Source organism: Chelonoidis abingdonii, chromosome 5, assembly GCF_003597395.2.
Source record: "Chelonoidis abingdonii isolate Lonesome George chromosome 5, CheloAbing_2.0, whole genome shotgun sequence".
Taxonomy (NCBI): Eukaryota; Metazoa; Chordata; order Testudines; family Testudinidae; genus Chelonoidis; species Chelonoidis abingdonii.
In genome coordinates, this window is record NC_133773.1 from 85,108,990 (window position 1) to 85,126,652 (window position 17,663).

A 17,663-nucleotide genomic window follows, 5' to 3' on the forward strand; every position below is an offset into this window, starting at 1 on the left:
TGGACCTCACGTAATACAGAATTCTTTCCTCCTCTGCTCAAGCTAGAGTGAGCTGTTGGAGAAGAGGAAACTCCAAAGACGTACTTCAGCTGGCACAGATAAGAGAGATGATGGGAATCAGTGACCAGGTTTCCTTTCTTGGCTCTATGGATATTCACTGAGTGATCTTGGGTATGTAGGTTAGGGCAAAAAAGTGGCCACAAAAAACTGCTCATATTTTGGGGTTGAGGATGGGCTGTACATCATTCCACAGATCTGGGTTTTTAAAGATATGTATGTGCTTAACTCCCACTGGTTTCAGTTGGAATTAGGCACCTAAATAACTTTTAAAATCTGGCCCACTGGTTGAAAAGCACAATCCTTTGAGAGCACAAGGGAACATGCACCCAGCAGCATCTATAACTTCTTTGAACAGTGTGCCTTACTCCCACACTCTAAGAGTTAGAGTCGAGGCAGGTGCATTCACAGCCCTTTCTGACCACTTTGGGGAGTCGAATACAGCTCCTCAAGTTCATGTGCATTAGGAGTGCCTTCATTTCCTCTATACAATGGAAATAATAATTTTACCTACTTTCATAAAGCATTTTAAGAGCCTTAAATAAAGGTGCTATGTTAGGATGACTCACTGGATGAGTTATGACTCCCTCATTCTGGTCCATGTTGACCCTTGACAGCAAGAGAAAGCATCTGAGGAGTTGCTCTAATTTACATCACTAGCATAACGTCTTTAATGCAACTATCCCAAGTCCCTCTTACTTCCTTCAACATGGTTCCCATGTCAGAGGAAGGGGAACAGCTGGTGCAGGAGCTGCCTCCGCCAGCAGGAAGTTCCCTGTATCTGAATGAATTACTTGCCAGTTGTTTGAGAATATGATCCATTATTACCACCTTATAATGGAAAACTAAAGCTTGTGTGTTGTTATAGATGAATTATACTTCTGGGATAGCACTCAGTTATTGGTTCTGTCATAGACACATTTTTGTGAATATGGAGAACTCTGAGCACCTAACTATTTTTATTTTCCTATGCAAGGACAAAGGCATAAACCACAAGAGCCAAACAGACAAGTTTTCTATGATCAGTCATCAATCTGAGTGAAATATGGTTCAGGGTTTCCCTAAGTCAGGAATACTCGGTTATTTAATCTGTTTTCCAGTGCCATTATGTCGTGCCCAGTTCAGATTTGTGTCATGCCCCGGCATATACCCGAAGGGCATAACCAATATAAAAAAGTTTCTTATTTCAGAAAGTTAGTTTAATATCATATTATTTTGTTATATTTTATTCTGAGTATTCCCGCTTTCTCTATTTTCTTGTTTCAATACTTAAATCCTCAAAACATCAGTTCACATCTACCATCTGTACCACGTGAGATGTGAATGACATCTCCTTTACAGCTGCTCAGCATCATCTCTTAATCAGCTGAAGAGTGCTATGGAGCAACATAAATTAAATAATGGTCTATGTGCAGGAGTACAGAACACTTGCTTTACAATAACAGAGCAACTAAAATATAGTTTTCTAAGCATAATCTCTATTTATTAGCAACAAAATAGGTCAATTGTAATGTATGCATTTTTAAGCTTTACTGTATATGTATGTTGAATATTGTATGGTGTAACACAAAATAAAAATAGAATAATGCACATGTTAAAAGCGACACACATCCTATGAATGAAGTGTTTCTCTGCAACTTTTGTAACAAGGCGGCACAATATGGTCCTGATTTTACAACACTTATTTACACTGATAAGTACTTAGGTAAACAGTCCAATTTATATTACTTCAGCCTTAAATAATAATAATAATAATAAAAATTCTGTTGCAAAAATTCTCAAGTCACAGATTAATATCCAAAACCTGAATTTAGTTTGATTGTCATAACATCTATAGTGTTGTGTTTAGATTACCTGGATGATAACACTATAGTTCCCCTTTGAGAATAGTGGTGGATTGTCATTTACATCTGATACATCAATATTTACAGTAGTTGTGTTGACTCTGGATGGATTTCCATTATCTGAAGCTTCAACTGTCAAGGTGTATCCTGAAATCTTTTTTTAAAAAAAAATTCCACACATTCATTAAAGGAAGAAAAAAGTGACAAATGGAAGAATTTTTATTAATTGAGAAAAATATTTGAACCCACATAATACATTAGTACTTCAGACCAACAACAAAGCTCTAATATATATCATGTACTATAGTTAAAAAAAGACCCTCTTACAATCTGAATAAAACAAACAAAAACTAACGCCATAAACAGATGGTGTCACATTTTTAAAGTGTCCTCATTGAAAAAATTACACTTACCTTAATTTTAAAAGACCTGAAGTCATCAGAATTTACATAAATATCACCCCAGAAAATGGTGGTGTAAGTTACCTGTATTTTAATCTAACCATGTGAACAACAATAATAAAAAAAAGGCATAAAACTTACTTACCTCTTCTCTGTCTAGAAGTTTAGTCACTTTTATTTCACCCTTGGTAGGGTCAATTGTAAAAGGACTCCCCTGATTGCCATCTATAATTGAGTAGTGAATGCGATTGTTTGAAGGTCCGTCAGCATCGTCTGCCATAACCTAGAGGACATCATATTTTCATTTAAAACTGATCTAGGTAGACACTGGTGCTCTTTCAATAAATTCATTCTAATGGAAGGCACTGCTGTTTCAGGTATAGCATATTACAGAGTTATCAAGGCAAAAACTCCAATATTTGGAATACACCAAAGTCAGGTAAACTAATTTCTCTGGAATCTCTCTGCAAATGAAATCATAATTCATATAAATGGATTACAACTAGTACAAAATACTCTGCACTTTCCCTATATGTTTTATATTCCCAGTTCTGAAAGATTTCTTAAAAAGTTAACAACTTACTACATAGCAGATCGGTTTCCATTCATTTGAGGCCACTTTCAAATTAATATTTATTTCTCTGAGAGAGAAACTATGATTGGCTCAACTGAGAAAAATACAGAAAAAAATAAAACCAAAACCACATAATAATAAGTACCATAATGACAGATTGTTCAAGCATGGCATCCTCACTGATTACTGCTGTGTAGGTATCTTGGCTGAACACTGGAGTGTTATCATTGACATCAGTTACATTGATATTCACTGTTACAACATCACTTAATGAAGGTGTGCCTCCATCTGTGGCTTCCACTGTCAAGTAATATTCATGGGAACTTTCATAATCCAGGCTTTCAATAATAAAAATGGCTCCTACAAAGAAAAATCACATATTTTCATACTTTGATATCACTGTACTACTACATACTATTGCTTTTCAATTTGTTTTAATTCATTTCCAAATAGCTCAATGACCTGATTAATCCCTGTGTTATGACAGTGTAAAATAGGAGATGCACCCTAAACATTCAGAAGCTGCTGCAACGAAAAACTCTCTCAGATCCAACTCGTTTTTTCTGACTCTTACTTTCCTTTGTTCTTTTATTGCTAAGGATATCTAGGAAAACATGTCCTGTTTTCATTTTCCATCAAAATAAATAAAATAAATGAAATAACCTTTGATTTCACTTAAACAGAAACCAGATTTGATGTCAAAAATAGAAGAGTATTATGTCAAGCACGTAGAAAGCAGTGGGAGCAGTAGAACTGCCCAGGCTATACACAGGTTTTGTACCAGTAGAAGGATTTTGGTTAGGGGTGTGATTCTTTTTTAAACCAAAATGGTTAAAGTGGTACCACACCGTTATACAAGACACAGTTATATTTATATGAAGGAATCTGATTCCAGTATCGTTAGTTTCCCGTCCCATATGACAATAAGTTATACTGGTATAAGCACTTTTATACCAGTATAACTACATGTGCGGAGTGGGGATGGAGTTGTACCATTTAACAACAACAAAAGTAGGACAACTTTTGTGTGCAAATAAGGCCTTAGGAGAAAGAAACTCTTTTTCCTGAAAACACGCTTTGCAAAAAAGCTACAGAATCTACACGAATTATGATGTAAGGAGAATTGAGGTATAAGTTATTCTTTACTAAAATAGTAGAAATGGACAAAATTTTCAAAAGCACTTAAGTGACTTAGCTCTGCAGTCCCACTGACTTTCAGTCCTAAAATCCTTCATCTTTAGGCAGGATACATTGATGGGTAACATAGTTCTATCTTTCCCTAATGCCATACCAACTTTTCTATAATTACCATCTTTGAGGACCAATGATCAATCTTCCTTGTCGGTTTAATCTCAGGTCTCTCTTTGACAAAACCTCATTTAAATTATACATAATGGCTTTTGTGAACAGACTTATCTGTAATTATGGGTGTTGTTTTTTGTTTGTGTGTTTGTTTTTTATTTTTAGCATGGTGGTTAGGAAAATTCTACTCTAGTCTTTGTAAACTAAGTAAAGGTATCCTAAATAGCAGCTACCAAAAGCATTACATACAGATAATTTTTCATATTCTATTACACTTCTTTCCAAGACTATTTTTAAACTAATGAATGTCTCAGCAGACACTAACAAAACACATCAGTTTAAAGTATCACTGACTTTACAGGACATATGTTTTAAGCCTATCTGCTTGGCTAATCAATTGCATGATCAGTAATAACACACTACTTGGTGAAAATGATACAGCTAAATATACATTAACACATATGTTTCTGTTAATCCACCCTTATGTTCTGTTACCTGTTGCTGAATCAATACTGAATTTTCCATGTTCGTTTCCGCTAACTATTGAATAGGTGATCTCAGCATTGGCTTCAATGTCCCTGCTAGCAGCATAAATCTGAAGAACTTCTGTTCCAATTAAAGTGTCCTCTGATACAGTGGCACTGTACTCTCTATATTCAAACACAGGTGGATTGTCATTTATATCCAAAACAGAAACCACAAGACTACCAGTAGAGGACAGCCTTCTAGGTAAACCTTGATCTAAAGCTTTTAAAGTCAGAGTGTACACTGCCTGCAACTCCCGATCCAAAGGCTTCTCCAACCGAACAATTCCAGAGAATTCATCAATTGAGAACTGTCCATCAGCAGAGTTCACTAGCAAGTAGCGAATTTTACGGTTCATCCCTGCATTTAAAAACAGAAGAACTTTTAATGGAACATGAAATGATAGCGAAAATACATTGCTATACTGATTAATCTAGACAACAATAAAAATGAAAAAAGTGTAAACACTGACATCCACATTAAAGCAAATTTAAATAACTATAGAGGCTAGTGTCAAGAGTAGAAGCTACTGATATGGTATAAACTATACCATAAGCTTCGTGACTTCTACTACAGAGAGTAAAGTAGCTATCTGTTTTATTCACAGTCTCTGTTAATATGAAAATATTGGTTAGTAGTACAAATTTAATTATAACTTGAAAATGATAATTTCTACTTGAGAGGGTCAAATCCTTTAAAAAATATTATATTACACACACACACAAATATATTTATAAAGGACCAAGAGGCATCAAATAACTAGGCTTTAATCCAGTAGGTTTATTTAAGAATCAAGTACACAAGATGAATAGGAACACCTTCTCTGGCAAGAGTTCTGTATTAAAACAACAATGTAGCATTCTGTGCCATTCAGTTTGCTTATGAGCCCCAGAGACTGGCAAAGTATAAAACTGGCTCTCTGCCGCTACCTTCTATTATGCAATTTAATGTTATCATAATACATAATGCTTTTCTGAGCACTAAAGCAATACCAAACATTACAACTTGACCATCAAGACCTGACAGGTATGTGACACTGTTGTGCCCTCAAACACAGACATCATACGCTTCTGTAATTCTCCTGTTGAGTTTATAAGCACAAAGCATGACTCTAAGTTCATTTTAATGTCACATTCAGGCCATATTCACATAACACTTTATAGCTAAACAATGATGAACAACAAACTACTTTATCTCAATACCACTGCATATCAGATAACAGTACAATTAATGGAGCTACACTGTACGATATTGTCATGGTCTATTAGACTGAGGGTCATGTTTTAAAAATGTGACTTCTATTAGCAGACGCTCCCTCAAGCACACAGAGCCTGAAAATAAGGACTAAGATAACAGACTTACAACATGGTAAAATTAGTGTATGTGAGAGGAGACTCGGGCCCACGCTTTTCACTCCCCTCTGTATTTTGCACACAATTAGTTACAAATAGAGCTGGCTGGGAATTTTTTGATGACACAGTTTGTCAGAAAATACAGATTCATCGAAACCTGAAGTTTCACAGGACTAGGATGGAAATTCTCAGCAAAACCAGAGAGAGGGAGAAACCCACCCTAGAACAGTCAACAGACTGGTGCTTAGGGTACTCACCTGAATGCTGGAGACTAGGGTGACCAGATGTCCCTATTTTATAGGTACAGTCCTGATATTTGGACCTTTCTCTTATATAGGCACCTATTACCCCCCATACCCTGTCCTGATTTTTCACACTTGCTATCTGGTCACCCTATTAGATACTCAGATTCAAAGCTCTTCTGAATCAGTCATAACAAGTACTTAAACGAGGATCTCACACTTGTCAGATGAGTACCTTAACTACTGGGCTACTGGCTATTCTGCAGTGAGTAGGCCTCCCTCTTCCTCTTCCCCCACCCCCCAAAAAAAAATCCAGAAGATTTTGGTTTCATCCCAATGTGTAATGGGAAAAATGTTTGAAGTTTCAAAATTTTTTGCGGTGTGAAAGCTATATCCTGCCCAGCACTAGATACAGGGACAAGTACATACTTCCAAAGCCACTAAGATGAAAATTGTATCGAATTTACTAGACCTAAACATATCATTTAGCGACCTGATCCCGAGAAGTACTGAGGGCCTGCAAGTCTCACTGAAAGACACATCTAAGTCTCCACTAGCTAACAATTACTATAATTAGTAAATATAGTTAAGTAATATGTACCTGCATCCGCATCTGTAGCTTGCACTCTTGTCAATAGTGTTTTAGGCTCAGTGTTTTCAAACACTGTAATGGAGTAAGGATCAGCTGTAAACTCTGGGGCATTATCATTCACATCTTCTAGAGAAAGAATCACATTAGCCTTGCAGAATCTTCCTCCTCCATCTATGGCCTTGACTAAAAGATTATAAACTGCTTGTTGTTCACGATTAAGTGGTGCTAATGTTTTCAGTTCACCTATAAACAGAAAAACAGATGTAAAATAAATTGACTTACTTGAATCCCTAGAATTAAGTATCCCATAATTATTTTTACCATGATGTTTTTATAAAATCTTTCTTCTTTTTTACTCACAAAAGCTAAATAACCATTTTCCTTTTGATGATAATTTTGTCAATGGCTGAGACAACAGCTGTACCACACTAATGAGCAAAACATGTCAATGGCTGTCTTTTCAGCTTATAAACATTAAACACTGAAACTTTTTGCTTTCTAAAAAATCCCTCTGAAATTGCAATTGACCAAACGTGCAGCATGCATAACAAAGAACATATACATCTATGCATACACACACGATAGTGTATGATGCATTATTTGAAAACAAACTTTATAAATAAAAGAAATGTTTGAATCCTTGCTTCAATGAAATGCAAAATTAGAAGAAAATGTATGACATATTATCTTTGCAGTGAGGAAAGGAAGAGATGGTCATGACAGTTACAAATGGTTTGGGGTGAGGAAAGGCGGCAGCTTCATTATGTAGTAAAAACAAAAAAGAGATTTTTGCCAGGGATTTGGCAGGGAAGACCTCCCCTTTGCCCAAATACCTAGGAAATCCACAAGCTGCTCTCTCAGGCCATTAAGTTGCAATCCTTGCATGGGAAACCTACCCTTGGCTCCCTCCTTATGGCTCCACCATTTACTTTGCTTTATTTTTGTCACCCTTTGCTTCTGCACCCTGCATTGCAATGGTCTGGAGACTGGAATGCTTAGGACCTCAAAGTGCTCCAGCCTGACCTAACTCTTACTTAAGTAGCTCTGAGTGGCATGAAAACCAAACAATAAGAGTGTGATGGAGTGCAGACCACTCACTTAATGCTTCCAAGCAAGTCTGGGGTGGTTCTGGTTCACTCATCCTATTTAATTTCCTGCCACTAGCTGCAAAGCTTTGAGAACACTGGACTTCCCTTTTGCACTATTCTCTATGTGTACAGCAAGATTTAGATCCAGCCAGATGGTTGGCCACCAGAATCTGACTGAAATGAAACTTGCTATTTTTCAGGTCAAAAGCTATGGCTAGTAACCAATACATTAAATATGAAAAAGAACAATATTTAAAGTATCCTTTTATTCTGAACTTCTTTGGCATAGAAGTCTGATAGCAATTAAAGAAGCCTGACTTTTGGCTTCAAGGTGTTTTATATTTTTAAAGAACGTAAGAATGACCATACTGTGTCAGACCAATAGTCCAGTTAGCCCAGTATTCTGGTCTTCTAACATTGGCAAGTACCAGATGCTTCAGAGGAAATGAACAGAACAGGGAAATTACCAAGTGATCCATCCCCCGTTGTTCAGTCTCATTTTCTGGAAGCCAGAGGTTTAGAGACACCCAAGGGATAAGGTTGTGCTCCAACCGTCTTGATGGACCTATCATCCATTAATGTATCTAATTTGTTTTTAAACTCATTTATACTCTCAGCCTTCACAAAATCTCCTGGCTAGGAGTTCCACAAGTTAATTATGTGTTCATTTCTTTATTTCTTCTCCACATACTGAATGTTTATGGTTTTCCTCTAAAACAATTTAACATTAACATTTTAAAAAATAAATAACATTTGTTTTTGTGCATACAGATTGATTTAAGTATCAACATTTACAGATGTTTTATTTAGTTGTAAATATTTTTTTTAAAAAGGCAGTGTCTGCAGTTTTATATGCAATATTATATATTATGAATTTTACCTGTGTCTGGACTGAGCTTGAATTTTTCTGCTCCAGTGCCATGTAGTGTATAAGTAATTTCTGCATTGGAACGAATATCTGCATCTGTAGCAGATACCTGCATGATCAGTTTGCCAGGAGGGGCATCCTCTGGAACAGTATCAGTGTATAAAGCCTAAAAGGTTTTAAAGAAACATTGAAAGATTAAAATGTATTAGAGAAGCAATGCTTAATGGAGGAGGTAAAAAGAGGACAAGGACAGATGAAATTATCTGCTTGACATTAGAGGATTCTGGAACATGTGAAGTGAACCAGAGGCTGAAACATCTGAAAATGATAAAGATGTGATTTTCTAATTAATTGCCTCACCATTAATGAATTATTCAGTGAAGTAATTATTTATTACTGACATTCATAAACTCGAGGCTTCTGAGTGCCAAGGCACAGACAAGAGCTCCAAACACCTGAACATCTGATTAATTATTTTCTGATACCCAAACCCCTTGTGTTGTGAATTTCATTCAATTTCCTATCTTGAGCTACTGATAGGTCATATTACCCAGGTCTGGTCTGACCTACAAAGAACTGATTCACCCCTTTTATAAAAAAGCATAAGACTTACAGGTCTCCAGTTAGAAACAAAAACACAACACAAACAGACTTTAAAGACACAGGTGAGATCTCATTGGTGAGATGGCAGAAGTACATTTTTTTTTAAAATCAGGGAATCAAAAGTGGCAAAGGACGGCGTCGTCAGCAGGCTTGGGGACAGATATGGATTACAGAATTCTAGGACTTTGACAGTGCAATTTCCCTGGCTGTACAACCCTTCCGCTCCTATCAAGGGTAGCTCTGGCACCACTGAGCACAGCAGTCTTTTAACTTCACCTCTATTAGAATGTGTACAGCAGTATCATTCTGCCAAGTGCAGGTACCTGGACTTCTCTGGAGCCATACTTCCTATGGAAATCAGTTAGTATGCACTGCCATGGCAGCAGCATAAAGCATGCTCTCTCCTTGCTTTATCTTTGCAATGCTTACATTAACATGGGAAATTAAGAACTGAAATTCAATTCATAGTCTTCCAATCCTCTGCATAGTGGCACAGTGAGATATGAGTAGGTCGCTGGATCAGCCCTATGAGTTTTTAAATTATAGTGAAATTTAGTCAAGAGACTACCCTTATTTGGCAACCTCTTGTCTCACTAGGCCAAAATACATTTCTTCTTCACATTTATTAGAAAGTCACTTCCATAAAACAATCAATTTTTGTCAGTTTCTTGAGTGGGCACCTAAGATAAAGAGGATTTTACAATGAAAGTGTACATACACTGAAAATGGCTGCCCATGTAAAATTCAAGCCTACCTTTTCACAAACGGGACTGTTGTCATTAGCATCTAGGACTTTAACCTCAACCACAGCTTTTGTTGCAAAGGTCCCATCAGTAGCTGTAATGTTTAGAAGGTAATTGTCCTTTTCTTCCCTGTCCAGAGGTTTTCTGACATAGACTTTCCATTCATTCTGCACGTTTTCAATTGCAAACTGCCCAAAGGGATCACCTCCTAAACAGTCAAAAATATATCATTCAAGCAAAAAGAGATAATTCTACTATTTAGGAGAAAAGGAAAATCTAAAAAAGCCCAACAATCACAGCTCATGGCTATATATATATATATATAATCTTGATTTTGGGGGCGGGGGGTAAAAGTAGCATTTTAACTCGGGTCTTATATAAATACACATAAAAAGAATTTAAGTGCATTAAGTATTTGCTGTTAATGTTGCCCTGGTGATTAATGCAGCATTACAGAGGACGACATATTTAAACAGTTACACTAAACAGAAAAACATTTTTAAACATCTACTGAAGATTAATTTAAACTATGTTCCATCTATTATCTTATGGATTTTTTTTTGCTTTTTTTCATTGCATTATTTCAGTCTAACTATCTCCTCCTGTAGATATAAATATCACAAAGACAAAATGAATTCTAATTAAACCATTTTTAAACAAGGTAAGTAAAAGAAAAATGGTGCATCCTGATGGCTTCTGAAATATTTTAAAAATTAAAAAAAGTCTTCTGTCATAGATGCCCCATTTCAAATATTTTGTAATCTTTTTGAAGCGTAAGAGTTACCTCACTTCATTCTAGTTTTACAACTCACGTTAATATTAAATATTTTAAAGTGTTTACCTGTAACATAATAGGTGACTTGTCTGTTAGATACTTCTGTATCAGCATCAGTGGTACTTAAGATAGCAACCACACCACCAGGTGGATCATCTTCACTAACTGTCCCTTTGTATATCTCCGCAGTAAAGCGAGGAGGATTGTCATTCAAATCTGTAACAGTAACTTCAACCACTGTCACAGAAGACAACTGAATTTTTTCACCACGATCAGATGCAACCACTGTAATTTTGTACTTATCCCGTTTTTCATGGTCAAGTGCTTTGAGGGTGGTAATCCAACCTGTTTCCATGTTTATGGCAAAAGACTCTGTGATTTCCAGTTCTTGTGATGGATCTAAACTGTATGTAACCTGCCCATTGAGTCCTGAATCCAAGTCAGTTGCTTTCACTTGGATGACTCTCGTTCCACTTGGCATGTTTTCCACAATGAATGCTTCATATGGACTGGACTCCAAAACAGGTTTATTGTCATTTGCATCTTTTATCTGAATGCTTATATCTACTGAGGAAACAACATTATAACTGTCATTCGTATAATAAGCTAGCACTGCAAACTGATACCACTTAGTTGTCTCATGATCAAGACTCTTCTCAACTTTCAATCTTCCATTGTGTCGGTCAATCACAAAGCATTCATCCCTATTGCTTTCAGGAGTGTTGCCTTTAACTAGAGTGTATACTAAAGTTTGATTATGCTCTGAATGTATAACATCAATCTCAGATCCAATAGGAATGTCCTCGGAAACAGTATAAGAATAAAATGGCTCTGCAAATTTGGGAAGAGTCACTTCTGGTGGGAGTATTCTAATATAGATAGGAACCACTGATCGTTTTTGGGGGGATCCACCATCCCGGGCTTTAACAAAGAACGTTAGAAATTCATTTTCTAAACCAATTAAGCTTTCTTTTGTAGTAATTACACCAGACAAAGGATCAATTTCCAAATTCTCGTTGACACTTTCAGACTCTGCTTCAATAGCATATGTAATGTCTGCATTTGTACCCTCATCAGCATCAGATGCCAAAACTTTAGTGATAAATGTTCCTTTTGGAACATTAGATCCAATATTCACTTCATACTCTGTTGCTCGGAATTGAGGGGCATTATCATTATCATCTGTAAGTATCACATTAACATTGCAAAAAGCAACTTTTCCTCCAGCATCCTTGGCCATTAAACGAATAGAAGTTACTTTTTCTGTTTGTGTTTCACGGTCAAGCTTTTCAGACGTAAATATCTGACCTCTGTCATTAGTATAAAATCTATCTTTGGCAAAGTCATTTACAATATGATAACTGATTTGGCCGTAAGCCCCAGAATCTTCATCTGTCACTTTAACTTCAGTCACCAAGGTATGCAATGGAGCATTTTCAGCTAGTTCCACTTCATACTCATTCTGACTGAAAACAGGGCTATGCAAATTGGCTCCAGTAACAGTTATCTGTACCTGAGCTGAACTTCTAAAGACCCCATCAGACACAGACACATTAAGATTGTAAAGATGCTTCAAGGTCTGTTTGCGTGGGTTTGAGATGGAGATGATGCCAGTTTTGCTATTAATTACAAAATGCATGTCATCATTGCCTGTCAGAATTGAATATTCCAGTTTGTTTACATCTGAACTGTCTGCATCTGAGGCTTTTACACAGGATACAAAGTGTCCACGGGGAGCCAGTTCACTAATTTTAGCCTCATAAAGCAGTTGGTTAAATAATGGTGGGTTATCATTGAGGTCAGTTATATTGACAGTTACAATAATGTCACTGCTCAGTGGGGGCATTCCACCATCTACTGCCCTTACTAGTAATTTGTTTTGCTGGATCTGTTCATAATCCAAAGTTTTTGCTGTCAGAATGAGCCCACTGCTGCTATCTATGTGGAAATACTCATGATTCTTGCTATTATCCTCAACCAAGTGATAGGAAATCCTTCTGTTTGTTCCAGAATCAGCATCTGTAGCACTAACTTGTACAACAGATGTCCCAATTACAGATGCCTCAGAAAGGACTGCAGTATAAGATAGCTTTGTAAACAGAGGATGATTATCATTTATATCTTCCACTATTATATCTACAAACACCTCAGCGTGGGCCCCAGTTAGAGAGTCAGTTGCTCGTATACTCAGTTTATAGGCGGGATGGGACTCGAAATCTAGAGTGGCAACAACAATTATAACTCCAGTATTGAAGTTGATAGTAAACTGATTGAAAGGATCTCCATCTGTGATGCTATAAAACACCTTAAGTCCTTCTGGGCTGTTTGCTTGTACATGGACAACAGGGCTATGCAACTGAATGTTTTCAGGTATCTCAGCGCTATAGAAAGGTTTTTCAAAAACTGGCATGGCTTTATTCATAACAGTGATTGGGACTGTAACTTCAGCAGAAAAACTTGGTTCTCCTCCATCTTTTGCCACCACTGTGACAAGATATTCCTTATTTAGTGTGTCCGGTTCAAACTGTCTCTTGAGTGTGATATCACCAGTGGGCCCAATATGGAAGTGTTCATGATGGTCTTTAAGGTAATAGCGTATCTCTCCATTACTCCCTATATCTTTATCTACTGCTGTAACACGTCGAATAATGTGGCCCACTTCAGTGTCTACTTTAACAGCAGCATAATATGGGAGATCAACAAAAACTGGACCGTTATCATTTACGTCTTCTATAGTGACCTTCACCACAACATGTGCAACTATTGAGGGTTTATGCTCCTCTGTCACCTCTACCACTATATCAAAAGATTCTTGTTGTTCTCGATCAAATGGTATTCCTGTGGTTGAAAGTACTCCTGAAGTGTAGCTGATTTTAAATCTACTGTCTGGATTTAGAATGTGATAAAACAAAGGCTCATTTATTTGATTCCCTACAGCAGTAATGACAGCTATTGTTTTTGTCTCAGTGGAATTCTCTCGCACTACTGCAGAGTAGGAACTCTGTGTGAACTTGAGCTGACTTGCTTTGCTTTCCTTCACATTAATTTTTACAGATGTAGTGCTTGCAAATCTCCCATCAGATGCTCTGACTGTTAATTCATATCTGCTTCTTAACTGAGTTGTATTTTGTACAGTTATAGTTCCAGTCTTAGGATCTATTGAAAATTTGTCTCCAATGTTACCTTCAGTGACAGAATAAATTAGTTGTGAAAAAGCTCTTGAATCAGCATCTGTAGCATTTACGGTGATGACTGTTACTCTTTTATATGTAGGCACCAAAAGGGATGCCTCATACAAATCTTTTGAAAACACAGGAGGACAATCATTGATATCAACTACATAAATAGTAACATTAGCTGCATATTCTGCAAATAAACGTGGTGTCCCCATATCATGTACTTGTACTGAAAACTGGAAAATGTTTGTCTCTTCGTAGTCCAAACTCATTATGGTACGAATGGCACCAGTGCTAGAATCAATGGCAAAATACTTGTGCACAGATGGTTCAACAATTTGATAAACCAGTAAAGCATTTGATTCTTTATCAGCATCTGTAGCTCGAATTACTAATGGGATATTCTTGTCAGTTAGAACTACACTGTTAATTGAAGCTGATTCACTGATGAGTCCTGTGTATTCTGCCTGCATAAAAACTGGTGAGTTGTCATTCTCATCCCGAATATGCACCAAAACAGTTGTATTAGTAGACAAACCAGCCATGTTGGTTCCTTGAACAGTTAGCATGTAAAAAGACAAAGTTTCAAAATCAAGTATCTTCTTAGAGGTGATGACACCTGAATTTGGACTGATATTAAAGGCATCACCTACATTACCATCTTTTATCTGATAAACTACAGAAGACTGACTATACGCAGTAACCATTCCAACAAAACTACCAATGCTGGCACCTTCAGTGACTTCTGTAGAATATTCCTTCAGTGTGAATTTTGGTGAGGCATTATCAGAAATTGTGACAAAGATAAGCACTGAAGTTACTTCGCTCATTGGAGGATTTCCATTATCTGTAGCTTTTACCACCAAATTGTACTCTCCTTGGTTACTACAATCTAGTTCTTTTGCAATTCTAATAGTGCCCAAGATGGGATCTATAGAAAAAGAATTTCCAATATTCCCTGCAGAGAAAAAGAAAAAAGAAACAAAAAGTTAACAATGAAAGAGACAAAGATAAATGTACAAAAATTAAGAGTCTGTGCCCAGCTGGCCATAAATCAGGGCTGCCCACATAGAGGAGGACCCTTAAGCAATCCCATCCTTAAAATTGGTGGCAAAACTTTGATGTGGAGGGATTGGATGAACAGAGAATTTATGACTGTGTCATAGCAAATTGATAATGATCAATTTAAACCATTTATAGATCTTTGGCAACAATTTGACTTGCCTTGCTCCAGAGCATAGGAATATCTCCCATTAAGGCACTGTCTTATGAATGTGTTTGTACTGGATGCATTGGAAGCTCCAGTACCTCCAGAACTTTTATTGTTTTGGAGGATACTTCCTGGATCCAAAAATACTCTGCCAAATTTTGATCATTTGAAAGTTGCTTAGAATGGATGTTTGGATACACAACAAACTCTGACCCAACAGAATACAATTATATCTGGAATTTTCCTATAAAGAATAGTTAGTACTAACTTTTGTTTTACTTTATGATACTTTGCCTTAACATAACTGGAATAGTTGTCCAGGCCTAAAATAAAATGCAATAAAATAAAATAAAATGTCTTAAAATATGCCAAGCTTTCTATAACCTTAAAAAATTACTGGTGATGTTCTTTCTTTAAATCAATCTTCTTAATGAGCTCATGGTCAATCAAATCAAAGCAGCCATTAAACACAAAAAATATATTTAGGAACTCAGGTTAGTACCATAATAGTTATATTTCAGGAATTAAAATTAATTGCCTCATTTGTGGGAAAAAACAGTGCTTTTAATGTGTCTCAAGTGCATCTCAATTAACTGTTAATTCAAATGTCCTTTAGAAGTAATGATTTAAATTAAAGATTCCTTAGTGAATTAGACACTATGGAATCCCTCAGTAATTGATGAACATCATTCAGAACAGCTATGAACATAAGACATGCCAGCTAATATATAACAGTGAACTGACAGCTATTTGAGGTTACTACGGGTGTCAAACAAGATTGTCTTTTGTCACCCATGCTCTTTTTATTAGTAGTGAACTGGGTAATGAGAAAGACCACAGAACAAGCAGAATTTCACATAGAAGTTAAAGGATCTTGATTTTGCAGATGACATCAACTAGCTATTCCATACCCACAGAATTTTACATGCAAACCTAAACAAATGATCTCCAAGGCTGAAAATGAGAACCAAGGAAACAAAAACCATGAGAATCAACACACAACAAGAAACATCAGTAATGCTTTCTGTGACTGACAAAGAAGAAGTCTGATATTTCGCATATTTTGGAAGCATTTTAAGTAAAACAGGATGAAACAGATGAAGAAATTAAAGCAAAATAGTCAAGCCTGTGCAACTCTTAAGCTGAGCTAAGAAAAACAGAAACCTTGCCTTCCAAACTAAATTTTGAATATTTAACACCATTGTAAAGTCGGCCTTACTATATGGCACTGAAACTTGGTCTTATTAAGATCTTACCATCTAAATTCAAAGTTTTCATAAACAGCTGCTTTAGACAAATCTTCAACACCAGATGGCCAGGAAAAAAACATCACAAACGAAGAACTCGGGAGGAGAATGAAACAGAAAGTGATAGGGCAGGACAATATGGAACAAAAGGGAGATGGGTAGGACTTGCATGGATGAAAGACCCAAATGACATAACAAGACAGGCATTGAACTGGAACCCCCAAGAAAAGAGGCAGACCAAAGAACACACAACAGAAGCACACAACAGAAGCAGAACTGAAAACTATCCAAATGACATAGGAATATGCTAAAACTGCAACAGGAGACTAGCAAAGACGGAATGCAGTGATGAAGGCATGGAATAGAGTGGCAACAGAGAGAGAACTAGAGCAAAGATCCCCTCCCCCCCCCGCCGCCAAATTGCTACCAATTAATAGGCTATGCCCTGTGCTTTCTGAATTTTACCAGCTGCAATTTGATATACAACAGTTGAAAACAAGTAGTTATGAATAAGCCTTTTACAAGTAAAAGAAATTGTAATGGATTTTGAGGCCTGTAAGATGTCAACACGTGCACCGAATTAGACTAGAATGTGTGGTTCCTCAAAAGTTTAATTACAGAGCAAATACAAAAAATATTACTAAAACCATGTTCTCAATGGGGAAATATTTTATTTAAAATGTTTGAATTATGCAGATGAGTGGGCAGTTGATATTTTCTTTTCTGTTAGTTAAGGCTCTAAGCACAGTGGCATTCTTAGAATATCCCATTACAAATCCCATCAGCCATTACAAGCATTTAAGGAATGTTCATTCCATATGCTTAGGGCATCAACCATAATGGTTTAACTTCCCAGTAGTTGACAATTCTATAAAAGACTAAGCTAAGAAAGAAAGTTTAACATTTACTCCCACAAAAATCTGGAGAGATTGGGGGGCAGAGGTGAGGAAGAGATGAAAGAGAAAGAGAGAGAATGCTCAAACTCTTTTCCTGAAATGCTTTGGCATTCATAAAATGGAATGCACTATTGATCTAGGTAAGTCAGGAATAGAGTTTCATGAACC

The 17,663-nt window shown here is 36.6% G+C and overlaps 1 protein-coding gene across 4 annotated transcripts in view; it reads right to left on the bottom strand.

Annotated features, from left to right (window-relative positions):
• FAT1 (FAT atypical cadherin 1) overlaps positions 1 to 17,663 on the bottom strand; it is a 177,155-nt gene that overhangs the window by 21,182 nt on the left and 138,310 nt on the right. For all 4 annotated transcript variants that reach the window (XM_075066427.1, XM_075066426.1, XM_032799959.2 and 1 more), the window contains exons 10-17: positions 11,033 to 15,100; positions 10,203 to 10,399; positions 8,858 to 9,011; positions 6,899 to 7,132; positions 4,674 to 5,063; positions 3,022 to 3,236; positions 2,448 to 2,585; positions 1,912 to 2,055 (exon numbers count right to left, since the gene is read on the bottom strand). In XM_075066427.1, coding sequence (XP_074922528.1) covers positions 1,912 to 2,055; positions 2,448 to 2,585; positions 3,022 to 3,236; positions 4,674 to 5,063; positions 6,899 to 7,132; positions 8,858 to 9,011; positions 10,203 to 10,399; positions 11,033 to 15,100 — 5,540 coding nt within the window. The remainder of the gene's footprint in view (positions 1 to 1,911; positions 2,056 to 2,447; positions 2,586 to 3,021; positions 3,237 to 4,673; positions 5,064 to 6,898; positions 7,133 to 8,857; positions 9,012 to 10,202; positions 10,400 to 11,032; positions 15,101 to 17,663) is intronic.